Consider the following 19,088-nt stretch of genomic DNA (forward strand, 5'->3'; position numbering starts at 1 on the left):
GTACCCTCCCCCAACTGCGACATCACACCTCCGTTTCAGGAAACAGGAGGACGGCGCCGCCCCCTCCCCGCCCACCAACGGCAGCAGACTGTCAATCACTGACTGTGTGCATGAGATCACATTAACGTGCACTGCTGAGTAAGGCCCGCAGACCACAACATCCCTTCAAGAGGGCACGTGCAGAACGGATTTCCTCAATTACACAAGGGGGACGCAGCAGGACAGCACTAAGGCATGAGATGCGACCTGGTCAGGTAACAAAACCTTCTTGTCCCCCAATTGGGGGCTACTATTATATCCAGTTTCCTCTAAGCCAGGGATAGGGAACCTCAGACCTGGGGGCCGTAAAAGACCCCTGGAATCGTTTGGCCTGGCCCTCTGAGCTTTTTTCTGCTGGCCTCATCTGGTTAGCAGGGTGCCTAGACTGTCACCCTGCAGCCAGAATCTATGCAGCAGTGCCACCTGGGGCATCCTTCGGACACCGGTGATTGTGGCCCCACCCCCATGTGATGTCTCACGGAGGGGGCGTGGCCTGCACCAGGGCTGTGAATAATATTATATATATCAAAATGGCCCTCGGCAGAAAAAAAAGGTTCCCCACCCCTGTTCTAAGACAATACTTGGATTATGATTATGTCTCCTTTTTTACTGCACCCTTATGGAGAAATATAGCTGATCCTTTCCATCTGTTACTCAGCAATTTAATAGGTACAGTCTCCAAAATTAACATTTCACAATTTCTAAAAACTCAAAATGACTATCTTCGGAACCACTGCAAAAATAAAAATAAATGTGCGTGACAATTGCGCGTTCATTCTACTCCTCTGTTAACCCATAATCAGAGTTTTCCTAGCGGTCCATAGTCCCAAACTGAAAATCCACCCGATTTCTTCGGCAATATAAAAACGTTTATGCCTGAAGTGCATTACAGGTCTAAGGTCGGTCATATAAAGGGCGCACAGCATGGTCTGCCTGGTCGAGTCAGCGCCTACGTACTGCTGATCTCTATGTTAGAAGAAGTTAAAGCAGAACAGTTCTTGGGACGATCTGAAAACGAATCCTTCTTGATTGGATGTTCCGGCTACGGTTGGCAGATCAGGCGATCCCTGAGAATCTGCAGGATTACCATCGCTCTGCACGATAACACCGGAAGACTTCTGTCCGCTCTTCCGGAAAACCTTGCTTCTGCTCCGCCTGGCTGTTGCAGTCACTTCGCTCATCCGCGCAGATTTACCAGCTGCAAACAGCAAGGCACTGAATGAGTTAAGTGCGCCCATCGCCTATGTCTCAATATAAAGTTATCTTTACAACGCACCGCACTTTTCTTATGGAATGTATTAAGCTATGGCCGAGCACAGCCGCAGAGATGAACAGTAGCTATTGGCCAGCTCTCTCACTAAATGAAGGTCGCTGCAGATCTCGCCGCAGCACAGCGGCCGTCTGAATACATAGCCGGGCTAACATGCAAACTTTATTTAATCGCCAAGTCATCGGCACTGTGCTTAAAAATGACCTAAAGATTTGATTCATACATAGATGCTGTAAATGTGTATTACTCACCAGCCTGCATCAGCTTCAACTGCGCCAATCTCTCCTCTTCCATTTTGCGGCGATAATCACCAAATATTGCTCGCATCACTTGGCGTTTCTTAACCAATGGCACTTTCTCGCTGCGCATGGTCTTGATGGCGCGCAACGCTTCCTCCACTACGCAGGGGAGAGACCAGAGAGAATCAGAAAACTAAAAGCTACATCTTATTCACTTACTATTCACACAAGAGATCGGCTGTAGTTTCTCCAAGCTGCAGCTACTTACAGCTACGTATGGTTGTGCAGCACAGTGCAAAATGACACCCAATATCATTACAGCTCTGCCATGTACGACTCTTTCCTATAAAGCTGTGGAAGTGCGTCCATGTCTGCATCTCGCAGGCTGTTACATAAACCCCTCTGGGGTCTAGTTACTAAGCAGTGTTAGGAGACAGAGTGAAAAGTGATAAGGTGCCAGCCAATCAGCTCCTAACTGTCATCTCACAGGCTGTGTTTGAAAAATGACAGTTGGGAGCTGATTGGCTGGTACCTTATCACTTTTCACTCTGTCTCCTAACACTGCTTAGTAAATAGACCCCTCAATCTTTCACACATACACATTTATAAACTAGCTTTTTCTAGTCGACCGTATTTGAAACCACAGCAAGGGAAAATGTGCCTGCTCCTGTCAGTGGCGGCACTGGGGTTGGTGGCACGTAAACCTCCTGCACGCCTTTGTGATCGAAAAACGCATGTGAAACTCCCCACCCCGTTACATCACTTTGAACTCTGGGGCGTGCCCAGCACTTCCAGAGAAGCCGGGACTCTACCACACTCAGGATTGTGCGCAGGCATTACTCCTGGTCCGAATATGCCACAAAGACTAAACCCGTCTGTGCCCAAGTGAGACTCACCCTGCTTTGGTGTGGATTTCTGCCGCTGTACTGCCATTCTAAGCTGCTCCACGCACCAGTCCACCTCTCTCCACAGCTCATCAGCCCCCGGCTGTAACACAATCACCCAGCATTCATTTGCCACAGAATAAATATTAAGCAGACTCATCGTCTATTAGCAGAACACAGTGACATTGCCAGCGGTACCCAGTTGGCTTTTCGACATCCAGGAGTCGACAGACAAAATGTCAACAGGTTATGAATGTAGACATGGCCATTAGGTCAACAATCAATATGTAGACATGCATTCAGGTCGACATGGTTACAATGTCAGCCATTTCAGAATAACGGTATTTAACCTGTCAACACTTAAATGTCGACATTTGTTTTGTTAATTTTTAGGTTTAGGCTAAAATAATATATTTTTTAAAAACAACATGTTGACATTCTGAATGTGTCAACATTTTAACCATGTCGACCTTAATACATGTAGTGTACATTCTAGCACCCTAGACCTGTCACAACCACTTCAGTTCCTCTTTCCTGCCTGGGGTGTCACTCTCTGCTCAGGTGCTTCTAGCACACTCAGCTAATGCAACAAAATGCTGAGATACAGACCAGAGTGTGCTAGAAGCACCAGAGCAGAAAGTGACACTCCACGCAGGAAAGAGGAACTGTACGGGGGTTGTGACAGGGGCAGGGTGCTTGAATGAACACTATACATGTCTACATATTGTTGACCCAATGACCATTTCGACATACTGACTGTCATACCACATCCCATTCTACAGCGCATCTACACCAATCTGGACTAAGCTTATACCCTGAGTCTGTTGCTGTAGACTCAAGTTTACATGTAAATGACATAGCTGAATGTTTGGGATAAGCAATAGTACATATATTCATAGTTAATAATCACAGATGGTAACTGTGCAAACCCATAGCAACAAGATTCATTTTTCCAGAACACTTTAGAAAACGAAAGCAAATGTCTGTGTTAGCCGTATGCCTGGGAAGAGTAGGCAATTCTCCAGGAGAACGATGGCGCAATACGCAATAAATCACGTCATCGTGCTCCCCTCCCCCCATACACTTGCAAGTAATCACTTTATTTTTTAGCGGAGGACAGGTCCACGATGACTTCAGCATGGCATCACGCCCCCGTCTACTTTAGAGTTCCACCACTTCCTCTGCATTGCCGGCCTGGCTGCCCCCTCCCCCCAAACCTGGAGGAGGAGGTCCAAAGGTGGGCACTATACTGTAACATATGCCCAAGGTGAGATTGGTTGTTATAAGTTACAGAACCTTTTATGCAGCTGCCTGGGCACTAGTTTCCATTACTATATCCCCCCCAGTGTTCGGACCTACCTGAGGGTCTTCCTTAGGAGAGGACGATGTCCCTGCGTCTCCTTTATGCTCCTCCGCTTTCTGCGCCTGGACATCATTCAGGTTCTTTGACCTTTTCCTCCTCTTTTTCTTTGCAGAACTTAAGACAATTTTCCCATTAGCTCCTGGAGTCAGATTACCAGCCCCCCCTGGGACGTTACTCGCACCTTCTAGATTGGGGTGATGGTGCAATACACTCTCTGAGGCTGCCAGAGATGTATGGTTACTGCTTGGCTGGGTACCGGATATGTCTGGTGTAGACACGTGACCCTCAGAGCTCTGCGACGGGGACCCAGCATCCACAGGGATCTGGAAATTAAAGGTGAATCCAGATCCTTCACCGGTGCACAAACCTTGTCCACTGATCTTTAAGTCTTCCACCTCTTTGATCTGCTTGTCCTCTGCATCCCCAGGTCCACTCTCCTGGCTCTCATCTATTTGATCTGGACAGAAATTGAAGCTAAAACTGCTGTTAGAAGCTGTGAACCAGTGCGCAGGAGGGTCCTGCTTGTCCCTCGCACACTTCCTGTAGGACACACTGCGGGCCTCTGAACTGTCCACTTCTTGAATCTGGCCTTCCGAAGGATTGTTGGCTGAAAAGAAATGAAATAAACTTAGCGATCAAAGAGTAACACAGTGCAAGAAGACCAGTAGAAGCCAAGCTATAGGCTTTATGCAAAACGGCATGTCGGACAGGAATGAGATTCTGCGTAACCCTAGCAACCAGAGACTAACTAATTTTTAAAGATCTGCTCAGAAACGTAAACATTTGATTAGTTTCGACCTCTGTCCCACTCAAGCAATTTTCATAGATCTGCAAAACCGAGCTTTGCATTAGATCATGGATATACTAGATCTATTTTCATTTATATAGAGCCCAAGTTGAGCTCATTGCAGGAATGGAAGCACAGCTGTTACAGAGCATGAGAGGCCCTATATTTCTCCTGCAACATGCTACAGGATGCAAACTGATTGCGAACTACGAACAGACGTGTAAGATGCGCACCTACTTGCTCTCGTCTCTCCTCTGCCATCTTAGCGCGATAGTTTCCAAACACCTGGCTCATCACCTGCCTCTTCTTGACGAATGGGGCTTTCTGCGAGCGCAGGACCCGCAGTATCTGCCGAGTGTCCGAGACTGTGGGATCGATACAGTTAGCAGTTTTTGTTTTTCGATCCCTGCCCTACTATACAATAGCGCACACACAGTCCACAATTATCACAGATATTACAAATGTACCAGCCAGTGGTGGCAGCTATTTTACAAACGTTATTAATTATTTATCAGAACACGACCAATGAAGTCATTAAGAATTAGTGACATCAGATGTGGCACAAGCTCCTCCCAACGTTCATAGCCAGCCGGTAGCCTGCATTCTAATGAAAATCGATTTGGAGTCAATATAGCTGCCACCAGTGTGTTGGCAATGACTGAAAAATATTATAATTTAATACATCTGGCCTCTAGGAAACAGACAGCATAGTTAGTCACAAAGAAGTGATTAGGCTGCTCTATGCTTTGTAGATTATTTGGTATTTTGAAGGGTTTTTCCAATCAAGGTCTAAAGCTGGCCACACACTAGACCAACTTACATCCAAACATCCAACTAGTTGATTGGTTGGAATGAAAATCTGGTAACGTATGACAGCAAATGACAATCAGCAATTTGCTCCCAAACACCGGAAAATGGACAAAAACTGTTTGAACAAATTGTTTAGATCAAACATTTAACAAACTTGTCTGATGACCATTTTCATCTGTTTTCTGGCATTTAGGAGCAAATTGCTGAATATCAGTTACTCCCATACGTTACCTGATTTTCATTCCAACCAATCAACTAGTTGGATGGTTGGATGAAAGTTGGTCTAGTGTGTGGCCAGCTTAAGGCATACTATATTTATCATCTGTATACAGTATATTATGTACATACGATCTAACTCATCTCCCCCAACTGTTACCACCAGCACCCGTACCTCTCCCCTGTAATAGGCATCTACAGGCACAAGTCTACCCATTCATACATGTCCCTCCCCTGCATACTGCAACATACGCAGCACAGGGATAGAACCAGTGGTGCTCTGATCACTACCAATCCGTGATGCCAAGCACTACTATGGTGTGCAGTAACCCAGCGCCATCCCATCCTCTATGCTGCTGGGGTGTGTAGAATTAGTCAGCATGCAGGAAGAGGGGTCATTATTTTAATGTTTGTATATCCTGGAAAGCACTAAGAGGGTTTGCCCATACCAGACTGCTATGGGGAGTGGGCAGATACTCCTCTGCACCCTCCTGAACAACACCCATCCCCAGTCTACAGAATCTTGGGGGGGGGTGTCAGCGACAGCTCAGAAAATGGAGTCAGCAACTACTTCTTAACCACCCTGTGAATGGTGTTTGTACATGAAAGTGCCAGGCTCCGGTATAAACCCATAAGAAGGTACATGGTATCCACTATAGACAATAAATATCAGGTTATTCTTTGAAAATCATGACAAAATGAGTATGGCCCTTACATGATCCCTACCAATACAATAGTGTTAAAAGTCCTGAAACGCAGTCACATAATTAGACGCTTGCAGAACTGGTAACACCAAATTTATACATTATCATCAATGACAGATGAGGAGACCGCCCTGAGTCTCCAATTACATGGCACCAGGGAGTCTGCGCGGTCACACACACCTTGATTTGGGGTGGGATTGCGATGCAGGAGCCCAGTTTCCAGATGACGGATGCACCAGTCCAACTCCTCTTCGAACGTCCCTTGCGGAACCTGGGGAATTTGCACAGTCCAATACGTATAAAATTAATTTAATGCGTAAAATTCAGCTTAACCACAGAGGGGTAGATACAGGTGGCAGAATCATTTTCATTCAAGAGAAAGGATCATCTCTACCACGTTAGGAACACCGCAGGAATGAATATAGCAGAGGCGTGGATTATTTATCATAAATAAATTGACCTAAGCGGTCCCTTGTGGTTCTAAGCAGCTTTCAATATAAATTGATCAATAATTAGTGAAATGAATGAAAGCGCTAAAAAGTTACTATAAGCAATAAAACTGTGCAAGCGAATTACCATTGCAAGTAGTTCCAGGCAGTAACGGTTTTCCTCGACTACAGCGTGGGACCGGCTAGGGAGAGGTAGGGACAGACTTCTAGGTCATCATACTTTTCCCCCAAAAGAGCTACATAAGTGTTGGGTACGGGATCCCAAAATCACAAAACAGACGATCAGAATCCCAACGGATTCTGGTAAGTATTTTAACCCTTACCCTTGGTATGCAGTCGGGAAGCCGGCAGACGTAATCCCGACAGACGGGCTTCCCGACTGATTTATCCCGGCAAGGGTTAAATGACAGGCGTCTAAATCTAGACGCCTGCCATTTTACCGACGGCAGGAGACCGGCATCCCGATCGAAATGATGGCGGGCGCTGCTGCAGACAGGCGCGTGTGAGGGGGGGGACTAGGTTTAGGGCTCCCGGGGGGGACTTAGGGTTAGGCACCCCCCCCTGGGAGGTTAGGGCTAGGGGAGGTGAAGGGAGGGTTATGCACCCCTAAGGAGGGTTAGGGTTAGGGGGGGGGGAAGGTTAGGTTAGTTAATACTTACCTTGGGACGATAAGGATTTTCAGCCATGTCGGCCTGCCGCTGTCGGGATTTGAACCACCGGACTTTGCGTCCGGCGGTAATTCATACCGATTCCCTTACCCTTCCCCTCCACCACCCATTCCGCAGCCTAACCCTAATACCGTTGGGGTGCCAGTGTTGGTATCCTGACTACATCCACTATATCAGAGGTTCCCAAACTTTTTTGAATCGCAGAGCCCCAGTGCATCAGAATTGTTATCACGGCACCCCTAAGCCAAAAGTTTATTATTGAGAAATTCAGAAAAAAATGTAGTGAAGTAGTAAAGTGAATTGTGCTCCCCTGTCATCCTTAGGGTCAGTTATGTGGTGGGTGACAGGTTTGCGCTTCTGTTTGTTCACATATTTACATTACATTGACCATAAATAATTTGATTTGGTGTTGGACCACCAACCTGAGGCACCCATGCAAGTATCCCGAGGCACCCCAGGGTGCCATGGCGCACACCACTGCCCTATATACATTCTTTTGAAGAGGCGTCCCCCCCTTCAGTGACAAAAAAGGGGATGTGGCCTCGTGGGCCAAACCGGCCCGTTCTCTGACAGGGAGTTGGCACCTTGGTGTCACCCCTCGGCGGGTGACACCCGGGTGCGGCCCGCAAACCCGCACCTACCTTGTTACGCCACTGTTCTTTTTGTTTCTAGTGTTCAATCACTTTCTTTAGGTGTCTGTTTAGGTTTAATGGCCGCTGTGACTAATTGCATTGGAAACTCGTTTTAACAGTCTAATTGACTATAGTCACTTTTTTTGGTGCTTTAATTTATGGACTAAATGGAGCTTATTATAACAGACATAACTCACCTGCTCCATGTCTGTGCAGAACTACTTCTCCAAGATCACCAATGGGACTGACATAGCAATGTTGGACGGACGAGCAAACGTTCCTAATTCATAGGATAAAAAGAAGTTATACATACAGGATTGCCATGTCCTCCCTCTAATCAGGGACAGGTGACTTACACAGGTTCTGTGGCTGATTCAAATCAGGTGAAATAGAGACTATGAGGGGTATTCAATATGGGAGTGAAAAGTCCGTGCTGGACTTTTCGCTCCACATCGGAGATTTTTCTGGGATAAAGTATCGGGCACGCGCCCGCTTTATCCCCGTATTCAATATAAAATCTACGAAAACGGGACCTGGCGAAGTGGGATTTGCGATAAACTACGAAATGTTCCTGGGAAAAATTGTAGGACCCCCCCTAAAGCTGTAAAAACATGGGGGATCACTATGGGTACCCCCGTTTTAGCCTGCAAATGAAAGTCGGGATTTAAATAGCTGCGGCAGGTGCTTTTTTCTGAGCAGAAGAGCACTTAGGTTATTTTTTTCGTTTTTTTAAGTGGTCCCATCAAATTTGGGGTACATGAAAATGGGTACTAGCACCTTTTTCTGTCCCTAAAGTAATTTTTTTAAAATTCTGCAACTATGCACCTGCCACTTCCCTATTGTTAAACAATTTTTTCCCATTTGTTTTTTTTCACCCCAATTTTTAAACAAATTTTTTGGGGTGTCCCTATTTTTTTATTTTTTTTACACAGTTATTTTTAAAATGTCATTCCCAGGGGTGCAGGCTATTTTTTTAAAGCATGCACCCCTAAACACCAATTCTGCACTTTTTTTCGACACCTATTCAGTGGTGAAAAGTTATCCCCGTTTTTTTTCAAAGACTTTTCGAACCTGAGAAAAGTCTTTGAAATTGAATAGGGTGTAAAACTAAAACCTGCGATAATGACGTCATAGGTGCAAAATTAACGCAAAAACTGAGTTTTCGCTCCCATATTGAATACCCCTATTGAAGTCAGCCAGCCGAGGAACCTGTGTAATTCGGATATGCAAAGAAAAAAAAAAAAATATATATATATATATATATATATATATATATATATATATTTAAAGTAAGAATTGAGACACATTTTTGTATGTCCTGATGACGAGTTTGCTAATAAACTCGAAACGTTGATGAAGTGACTGGCCTTTGGCGTGTATTCCTTATATAGAAGACCGGAGAGTGACACCGACTATTGCGCTATATATATATATATATTATACACACACACACACTTATTAAACTTCACAACGTAACAGGACTTGTCTCTTGTCTATAAGCGTGCAAAAGGAGACAAGCCTTGTCTCTCTTCATCAGTTGGTGGAACTACAAGTGACAGCATGCCCAGGTAGTTCCACAGCGGCTGAAGAGACTATAATAGGAGCATAAACATGGTAATGGCTGCATAGACACGCACACTGTAGTCCCTGCGACTATAGATGATCACTATAGTACACAGCAGTACAGGCAATACTAGTGAGTGCTAAACATGTACCTGTGCGCATGGATCCTCCTCCATCCGGCAGTCCGTGCGTGCTGCAGCAGCTTCACTCCTCCTCAGGTCCTCTCAGTTACCTCCCCCGTGTGGAAACAGAGACTCCTGCAATACAGTCCGGGGCTCAGGCTGGTCCTATCTCGCAATACATATATCGCAGGAGCCTTGTCATATATACTGACTGGCTTCTGGTCATGGGCCAGCAGCTGTTGTATATTGTAGTCAGTGCTGGCTGGGACAGTCTCACATAAGCCCCTCTTGTCGTTATGGGAGGCAACGGCACCCAGCTTTATAATGTGTGTGTGTATATATATATATAAATATATATAATTATTATATGTGCGTGTGTGGCATGATTGGGCATATCTGCTGAAGGGCTCCCATGTGTTCCAGTTTTCCCAGGATACCAAAAATCTTTAGCTCAATGGTTATTTTTCCGTCATTTAGAACTTTAGACTCACATAAAATGCAGCGTACACTGCACCATTTGTTTAATAAGCCAATATCTTTCTGGAGTCACAAAGGGCCGATGCCCGTCTATGCCAACCGCGCCTCCCTTATCCGGACCCTTAGTTATAGAGCAGTCATCGTTGTCAGTGGGCAATTGCGCCTGCCCAGCTTGGTCTTTGGTGCAAGAGAACCATTTGCATTTATGGCCACCATTTTTTCTTAGAGACCTGCGCATGCACAGTAGACTCTGGCACAGTGCCAGTATATACCCACAACTGCGCCAGTGAGAGAGGAGGGGGTCTGCACGGACACTGCACGTGGGACCACTCCTCTCTTAAATAGCCCCTTGGCTGCACCCACTGTCTATACCTTTTATCGCTTTCAAAGAATTTGGCCCATGGCTCTGACATCTACGCTAAAGCGTCAGGACTTGGAGACCACCCTTACCGCTTGGCATTCATCTACTTCCCCATACTTTGGTGGGATTACCTAATACTGGAGATTTTTGACATTGGACCAGGATTCGCGCCCAGGGGGAGCATCCATCTGCGAGAGCTCTGAGAGCATTGCTAAAAATAAGACCCCATTCGATCTAGGACACTGACACTGGTAACTAATACCTCTTTTCCACCAAAAACCCAGGTCCGACCTGGGTTTTTGGACATGGTTCCAACCCTGGTCAGACCCAGGTCAGACCCATTTACACTGCACCTTTCATCTGGGTTACTCCCAGGTCAGCCCTGTTCACACTGAACTCAGGTCTGCCCTGCTAAACCTGTGAGGTCATTAAAAGTGGGAGGTGACTGCTCCACAGCCACCAATCAGCTCATTTTAGGCATGATCCAGGTCAGATAACCCGGGTTGCACCGTTTACACTGCACCATTACCCGGGTCCATCCTGGGTCCAACCCTGGTAGCTACCTGGGTTGGATTGCAGGGTCACTTGACCCAGGTTATTTTTCAGGGACCCATTTACACTGAGCTGTGAACTGGGTAGACCCAGCAAAAACCCAGGTTTTTGCTCTGGTGTAAAAGGGGTATATATCTCCTATTGGGAGTGCACATCCCTTCTCACCATACTAATTATCTGGGACTTTCTAATCTTTCAAGACTATTGCGCTACAAGAGGCTTACAATACGGCTGCGGCGAGATATTGCGGAATATTCCATTGCTTATTTACTCTCCTAACAGTATATATGCAGCCTATAGGGTGGATCACTTTCATGTTCATATATTGCTCAGCACGCATATTCCCCTTTTTTAAGTAATTTCTTGTTGTGTATTGGTTTTATGATTTGTTTTTTATATGTGTATTTTATATTGCTTTTGATTAAAATATGATTTATATCTAGCGCTATCACATTTGAGCGCTGGTATTATTTGTATGCTTTTTCTTTGTTTAAGGGACTATCGATCCCTATTTTCCAGCTGCTCCTAATTAACTGGAAATCCACCCATTGCAGCGTTCCTACTTGATAACTCAGTTATCTGTGGTTTCGCTAAAGCAAAATATAGCTACCCGAGTCGCCTCTTCCCTATTTCATCAGGAGTAACAGTCTAGTCATCCTGACCACATGACATAGGAAACCGCATCATTTCCCTTTATCTGTAACACATCGCTGATGAGGAAATCTACCAGCATATTGGCTTCCTCTGTATCAGCATTATTCAGCAAATCCGTGGTACGTCACCCACACAGCGCACCACCCTAGCTCACCGATTATATGCAGTTACACGGGTAAAGCTGGGCATCCACTATACAATTTTATGAGATATCTGTCCAATCTGGCTGGTTGGAATGAAAACCTGGTAATGTATGGGAGCAAATGACAGTCGAGCATATGGTTTTAAACACTGAAAAAAGGACATAAAAAATTGTCCAAATTGGTTACATTTGTGTGTTTTAACCAATTTTTGTCTGAACAACCATATTTGGCTATGTTCCAGTGTTTGTGAGTAAATGGACGAATGTCATTTGCTCCCATACATTACCAGGTTTTCATTCCAACCAGCCAGATTGGATAGATATCTGACAGAAAATTGTATAGCGGATGCCCAGCTTTACACTTCTTTACCATTTTTACCCGTGTCAGAGCCGTTTGCTCTCTCCCAATGTGTAATGTGGAGGTAAAACTTCTAAAGAGTTGAACAAATAGACGTAACCCACTCTCACCCAAAGTGATCTACCTAAATTCCTTTGGATTTGTCCCTTTCAGAAAGGCCATGGATAGTATTTCCCTGGCGCCTTACCAGACACATGCTATTCGCCTTGAGAGGCTTCTGGTTTTACTTCTCGCTACTGATGCAGAGAAAGGGCCTTAACCCACGAGACTGGTCTTCTACAGAAGAAACACATTGAGGTCTCTACCTTCCATGAAGCAGGGACCAGCACTCTAAATCTCCCCCAATGAAAAAGATGCACGCAGCCTTATGTAGTAACAAGTTTTATAATTCACAACAAGTGATAAAACTCGTTGCGTATGATAATGGTGCTCCAGCCAATCAGCACCCAACTGTCATGTTTGTAAAATTACAGTTGGGAGCTGATTGGCTGGAGCACCATTTATCGTACGCAACGAGTTTTATTACTCGTTGGGAATGATAAAACTCGTTGATAAATGAGGCCCTGGCAGTTAGCAACGTCAGTATTAGACATTGCTTATTCTGGGCACCAGAAAGTTCTGTCTGGGTATCTTTGGTAGACCTCATCTGTAACAGGTTATTCTAAATAAAATAGTTTATGTACTCTTAAAATTCAGATATTAGAGACTGAAAAACAGAGAATTTTGTTCTATTTGGAGGGTTTGTTAAATTTTTGTGAATCTTGGTTAGTATTAGTTAGAGGGGGAGATGTCTCAGGCCTTAAGGCTCATACACACGGGACGATGTGCTGTATGAACGATATTGGTGAACGATTTCCCTTGAACTTCCTGTAGTGCAGGACAAATGATATTGGGTGTACACACCGAAAGATATCTTTCAGTGAAGTCCTCCTGCCACATCTCTGAACAGGCAGTTCTTGGCGATATCGTCAGATTGGCCTGCATGTATGGACGACAAAGGACATCGTCAATGACCCACGGGAGTGCGCATCGTTGGTGGTTCATTGTATACACACTGAACGATATATCGTTGAACAATATCGTTATCGTCCATAATGTTCATAGAAATCGTCTAGTGTGTATGCGGTTTAAGAGAGAGATAAAGTTCAGTAGTTACCCAAGGCAACCAATCAGCTTTTAACTGTCATTTCATAGACTGTGCTAGATAAATGACAATTAGAAGTTGATTGGTTACTTTGGGAAACCTCCACTTTATCTCTCTCCAAGATCCAGAGTCCCTAAAGACCAGGCGATTACGGCCTGAAATTCTAGTACTAAAGCCATTTGTTACAGAGAGCGGAGTCCACCCTAATTTCCCCATCTATATCAAACGGGGAATGAGAAAGTGAGAGTGCCGCGTGTTACCAGGAGGAAGGAAAAGGCAGCACTGACTGTGTGAAAAGTCAGCTGTATCTCTCCCCTGTTGCCAGCCGGCACTGCAGGGGGAGTCGCACGCTGGGGAACTCAGACAGCAGCGTGTGTCGGAGATGACATATGATCTGCGAATAGAGAGGAGGACACGAGTTTCAAGCCTCCTGGCGAAACGCGCATCCTCCTCTCTATTTGCAGATCATATGTCATCTCCGACACACGTGCACCGCAGTATCCAGTTCCAAGGACCATAGATTTCAGGTACTATTCTATCCTTTCTCATGCTGCTGTCTGAGTTCCCCAGTGTGCGACTCCCCCTGCAATGCCGGCTGGGAACAGGGGAGAGATACAGTTGACTTCTCACACAGTGTCAGCGCTGCCTTTTCCTTCCTCCTGGTAACACACGCAGCACTCTCACTTTCTCATTCACCGTTTGATACAGATGGGGAAATTGGAGTGGACTCCGCGGACTTGCTTTCCAGGCCTTACTTTCTTCACCACATTACTCATTGTATCCTTCCACATACACTTCTTAGGTACCTCACCACCATTTATTCTCTCTGCCCACCCAGGGGTTATATTTTATATTTATTTTTATTTGCTCACTAAGTAATTTCACTCCCTGAGTCTGTCATAGCAGGGGCCCTCACATTTAATCATACTACACACTCTTCCACTCTCCCTCTTCCCTTTCCCTCCTCTCTCATCTCGGTTCTCCTCTCTGTACATCGCCCCTTGCTATGCCTTATGTGAACAGGGGTGATACACAGCTGACATCCCAGAAAGCAGAAGCATTGCCTTTCTTTTCCCCTGGGACTAATGTATCAGTCGCTCTCTCATCCCCTGTTTGACCGTGACAGGCGACAGCAGAAGTGACTGTCTGTCATAGCAGGGGCCCTCACATTTACTCAAACTACACACTCTTCCACTCTCCCTCTTCCCTTCCCTCCTCTCTCATCTGGGTTCTCCTCTCTGTACATCCCCCCCCTTGCTATGCCTTATGGTAACAGGGGTGATACACAGCTGACATCCCAGAAAGCAGAAGCATTGCCTTTCTTTTCCCCTGGGACTAACGTATCAGTCGCTCTCTCATCCCGTTTGACCGTGACAGGCGACAGCAGAAGTGACTGTGCGCAACTGTATCCCAGGTCTTACTTCCTTCCATGGTCCCACATACCATCCAGTCGCTTACATCTCTACACTATCCTTGTTCTATACGAACAAAGGACTGTCCTGTCATATTCAACAGTATATGACTGATTACTGTCTACACATTTGAATATGATATACTGATGTATGAATTTGATTATCATCTATACTTCTGAATACTGACCAGACCTGTCACTTTTTGTCCGACTGACAAAATTGTGTAGTAAGCTACTGTACCCACTGCGTAATATTGTGCCTCCTGTGTTTCCCTTATGCATTATGATTATTTGATCTTTGATTCAGGGATATAGGTGACATACCAGTTTATACATTCAATTTTCGCATTCAATAATACGTTTTGACATAATAACTTACTGCATATTTGAAGTAACATATCGTTTGACTGAATAATTTGTATTGTAATTATGTCATTCATTTATTCATTATTGTGAATTAATTTCTTTGTGATCACCCAATGATTGAATTTACTCCATGTGGATATAGATTCATATATACACCCTTTTATGTTTCATGTCCTGTTTTGTATTTGTGTATATTCTACCTATAAGGCAGAAATCTTTTTAAACAAAGGTTCTCTATTAAATGCTAAGTTTTATTGTTACTCATTATATCAATACTTTATTCAGTATTTTCTATAAAGAGTGCCCCAGAACAGGCATCATTTGTCTTTTTGTTCTTGCCTTAAGCAAGATCACCCTTGTATGCTTATAGTACAAATCCTATGGGCGCCCCACCAACCATGTGTTATCTAAGATTTCTTCAAGAATAACTTTTATGTTGGTTCATAATTAATTAAATTGTGCAATTCTGTTTGATATATTACTAGTGCGGACTCACTCCCGTTTTTTGACTCCACAACAGGACTCTGGCCAGGCTCTCTTTTTACCAGGTAAGGTACAGAGTGTATGTGGATTTAATTATACAGAGCATGTACATGAAGACAACGTCTGCGTAGAGAGATATAAGACACACGATGGTAGATCTGTGTAAAGAATTTCCTATGTGCACCTTTTGTCTGCCTTAGTAGGAGTGTATAACCATGTGCCCACACAGATATGGGTCTACCATCACAAACTAGACTATAATGCTGGTAGCTGTACTTCTAGGGCCTAGTGGTGTAATTGGTTACAGCGCTGGGGACAGAGATCCTGTCTAGGGCTCAGACCAGACTCCTGGAGGTATATTTACTAAAGTGCAGGTTTTTAGAAGTAGAGATGTTGCCCATAGCAACCAATCAAATTTTTATTTAACATTTGTCTAGCACCTTCTAGATGAGAACAGCTAGAATCTCATTGGTTGCTGTGGGCAACATCTCCACCTCTATAAACCTGCACTTTAGTAAATATACCCCCTAGAATCTCTGAGCCTCAATAAAGAGCAGTGGGGAAGAGAGAGGTGAGGGTAATAGAGTGACCGGAAAAGAAGGGAAGGGAGATAGACAAACCATATAGAGAAAAGTGGTGGTGGGGCAGGGGCGTATCTATAATGGGTGCAGGGTGTGCGGGGCACACGGGCCCCTGGGTCCAGGGGGGTTCTGCACCCATAGTATTACTTACCTCTCTGGAGTCCCACATCAGCGCAGGGGTCGGGTGCTGTAAAAACAAACTGGGAAATGGCCACCGCTGCCATTTCCCCATCGTTTGCTCATGCGCAGTACAGGGAAATTGGCCACCGCGGCCATTTTCCCGGTGACCTACTCATACTTTATAGACTCTGGGCACACTCTAGTGCCCAGAGTCTACAATTCCGGCGCTGGCCGCGCACAGCTCAGTGCGCTGCCGGCCAGAGAGGAGGGGGCCCGTGTCATAGACTGCACACGGGCCCCCTCGGGCCCCCTCTTCTCTAGAAACACCCCTGTGGTGTGGGACACGACAGAGACAGGAGGCGAGAGAGAAGGAAACCCTAACAAATTTATAAAAACAGATTGAGACTCAAATGTTAAAAAGAAAAGTGACAAACGGCGACAGAAGTACAAAATAAAAAAATCTAAAATGGATTTCATTCTATCAAAAACCCTAAAGCTTCTGGGGTCCTAGGCAGCTGCCTGGCCATTCACTTGGTTCTAATACCGTGTTTCCCCGATAATAAGCCCTACCCTTACTTTTGGAAAATGGTCCAAAATAAGCCCTAGTAAGAGCTAACAAAATCCCCATTTTGTCCGGTCCCTGTGCTACACTAAATTGCCCCCAGCTCCGCCCCCCGCATGAAATGGATGCCGCTGTTAAAAAGATTTAACAGTGGCATCCAAACACAGCTGCAGAGTCTCACTCTCTCACAGTGAGCGCGCGGCAGCTGGAGTGCGTGGCAGCGTCATTTACAGCAGCGCCACGGAGGAGAGGAGAGAAAAAATAAATAAAAGGTAAGTAAAGAATTGTATTGAATTATTGAAATTGCTGTCAATGTTAATTAATATAAGCCCTACCCCGAAAATAAGCCCTATGGAGTTTTTTTGACCCCCCAAAAAAAGACAGTGTCTTATTATCGGGGAAACACGGTATGTACTATGCTTACTACAGTGATGTTTGATGTTGACGCAAATTAAAAAAAAAAAGACAAAGTTGAAGCTAGTAAACACAACTGCTTACATAATGGCCGCGAGAGAGTGTCATACTGTAATGCAATTTCTGCCGCGGGGACCCAATAACAAATGTTTACTTTTGCTGACATCAGTTCCCCAAAGTTACTTCAATGAAACACGTTTACCTCTTCCCTGGTGAACACACGAGCGCTCACAAGTGCTGTCACTCCATGCGATGTCCTACAGTAGGCACTGGGCACATACATAAACTTCTGTCAGAATTCTACATGACGTTAGAAGCCAAGAGTCTATACTAGGTGTAAATTGGAGATCTATAAATAACTATTGCTGATGTATCTGGCCGTGGTGGACCAGATTGTGATTCAGGTTCCTAGGAAGCCAGAGATGACCTTCACCAATTATACAGTGCATCCGGAAAGTATACACAGCACTTAACTTTTTCCACATTTTATGTTATGTTACAGCCTTATTCCAAAATGGAATAAATTAATTTTTGTCCTCAAAATTCTACACACAATACCCCATAATGACAACGTGTAAAGTTTTTTTGAGATTTTTGCAAATTTAATTAAAAAAAACAACTAAGAAATCACATGTACATAAGTATTCACAGCCTTTGCCATGAAGCACAAAATTGAGCTCAGGTGCATCCTGTTTCCACTGATCAACCTTGAGATGTTCCACACCTGTGGTAAATTCAGTTGATTGGACATGATTTGGAAAGGCATACACCTGTCTATATAAGGTCCCACACTTGAAAGTGCATGTCAGAGCACAAACCAAGCATGAAGTCCAAGGAATTGTCTGCAGACCTCCGAGACAGGATTGTCTCGAGGCACAAATCTTTGGAAGGGTACAGAAAAATATCTGCTGCTTTGAAGGACCCAATGAGCACAGTGGCCTCCATCATCCGTAAATGGAAGAAGCTCGGAACCACCAGGACTCTTCCTAGAGTTGGCCGGCCGTCTAAACTGAGCTATCGGGGGAGAAGGGCCCTAGTCAGGGAGGTGACCAAGAACCCAATAGTCACTCTGTCAGAGCTACAGCATTCCTCTGTGGAGAGAGGAGAACCTTCCAGAAGAACAACCATCTCTGCAGCAATCCACCAATCAGGCCTGTATATTAGATGGTGAACAAGCCCACCACGGGCGAAACGTGCGTCCAAGGACTTCAAGGATGATGATCAGGCTGGTGCACAGGCCGACCATGACTGCTCATCTAAAGGGTAACACTGTATCTTACCACTCAGACCTCCGTGTCTGTTAATTGCTTTTATCTCACCACTCAGACCTCTATATTTAGTAGATGGCCTGCATATATGATACAGCATCTGGTGTTCTCATGAGATTGCGAGAGAGCCCAATGATCACTTTCTCACATTAGTTACACACCACTGACCATAAGTGAATACTGGTGTTATATGTGGATACACGTGCAGATGGAAAAACACATCCTATGATCTTGGTAATGGTAATAAACATACTGGATGTGATTTCTGGAGTAAATAGTGGACACTTATCTTACATACCATATGTGAGTAGCACCACCAATTCCAATACATTTATATATGTCCACGGATTACATCTGATATAGGAATAACTGAATACGTGAGATACACCTTACAATTGCACTAAGCTATATGTAATATTGTAATTATTTACCCAGTACACCCAATATAG

The 19,088-nt window shown here is 44.8% G+C and overlaps 1 protein-coding gene across 1 annotated transcript; it reads right to left on the minus strand.

Moving 5' to 3' along the window:
• Positions 1 to 685: 685 nt before the first annotated feature.
• CUNH8orf33 (chromosome unknown C8orf33 homolog) lies at positions 686 to 9,925 on the minus strand. Its single transcript, XM_088464928.1, has 8 exons — positions 9,777 to 9,925; positions 8,259 to 8,341; positions 6,493 to 6,583; positions 4,816 to 4,947; positions 3,792 to 4,402; positions 2,445 to 2,535; positions 1,561 to 1,707; positions 686 to 1,237 (listed from the first exon to the last, which is right to left on the minus strand). The coding sequence occupies exons 2-8, from the start codon at positions 8,265 to 8,267 to the stop codon at positions 1,011 to 1,013; spliced, it is 1,308 nt and encodes a 435-aa protein (XP_088321054.1). The 5' UTR covers positions 8,268 to 8,341; positions 9,777 to 9,925; the 3' UTR covers positions 686 to 1,010.
• Between the last annotated feature and the right edge of the window lie 9,163 nt (positions 9,926 to 19,088).

Source organism: Taudactylus pleione, unplaced genomic scaffold (assembly GCF_031769625.1).
Source record: "Taudactylus pleione unplaced genomic scaffold, aTauple2 ptg000061l, whole genome shotgun sequence".
In the NCBI taxonomy this organism is placed as follows: domain Eukaryota; kingdom Metazoa; phylum Chordata; class Amphibia; order Anura; family Myobatrachidae; genus Taudactylus; species Taudactylus pleione.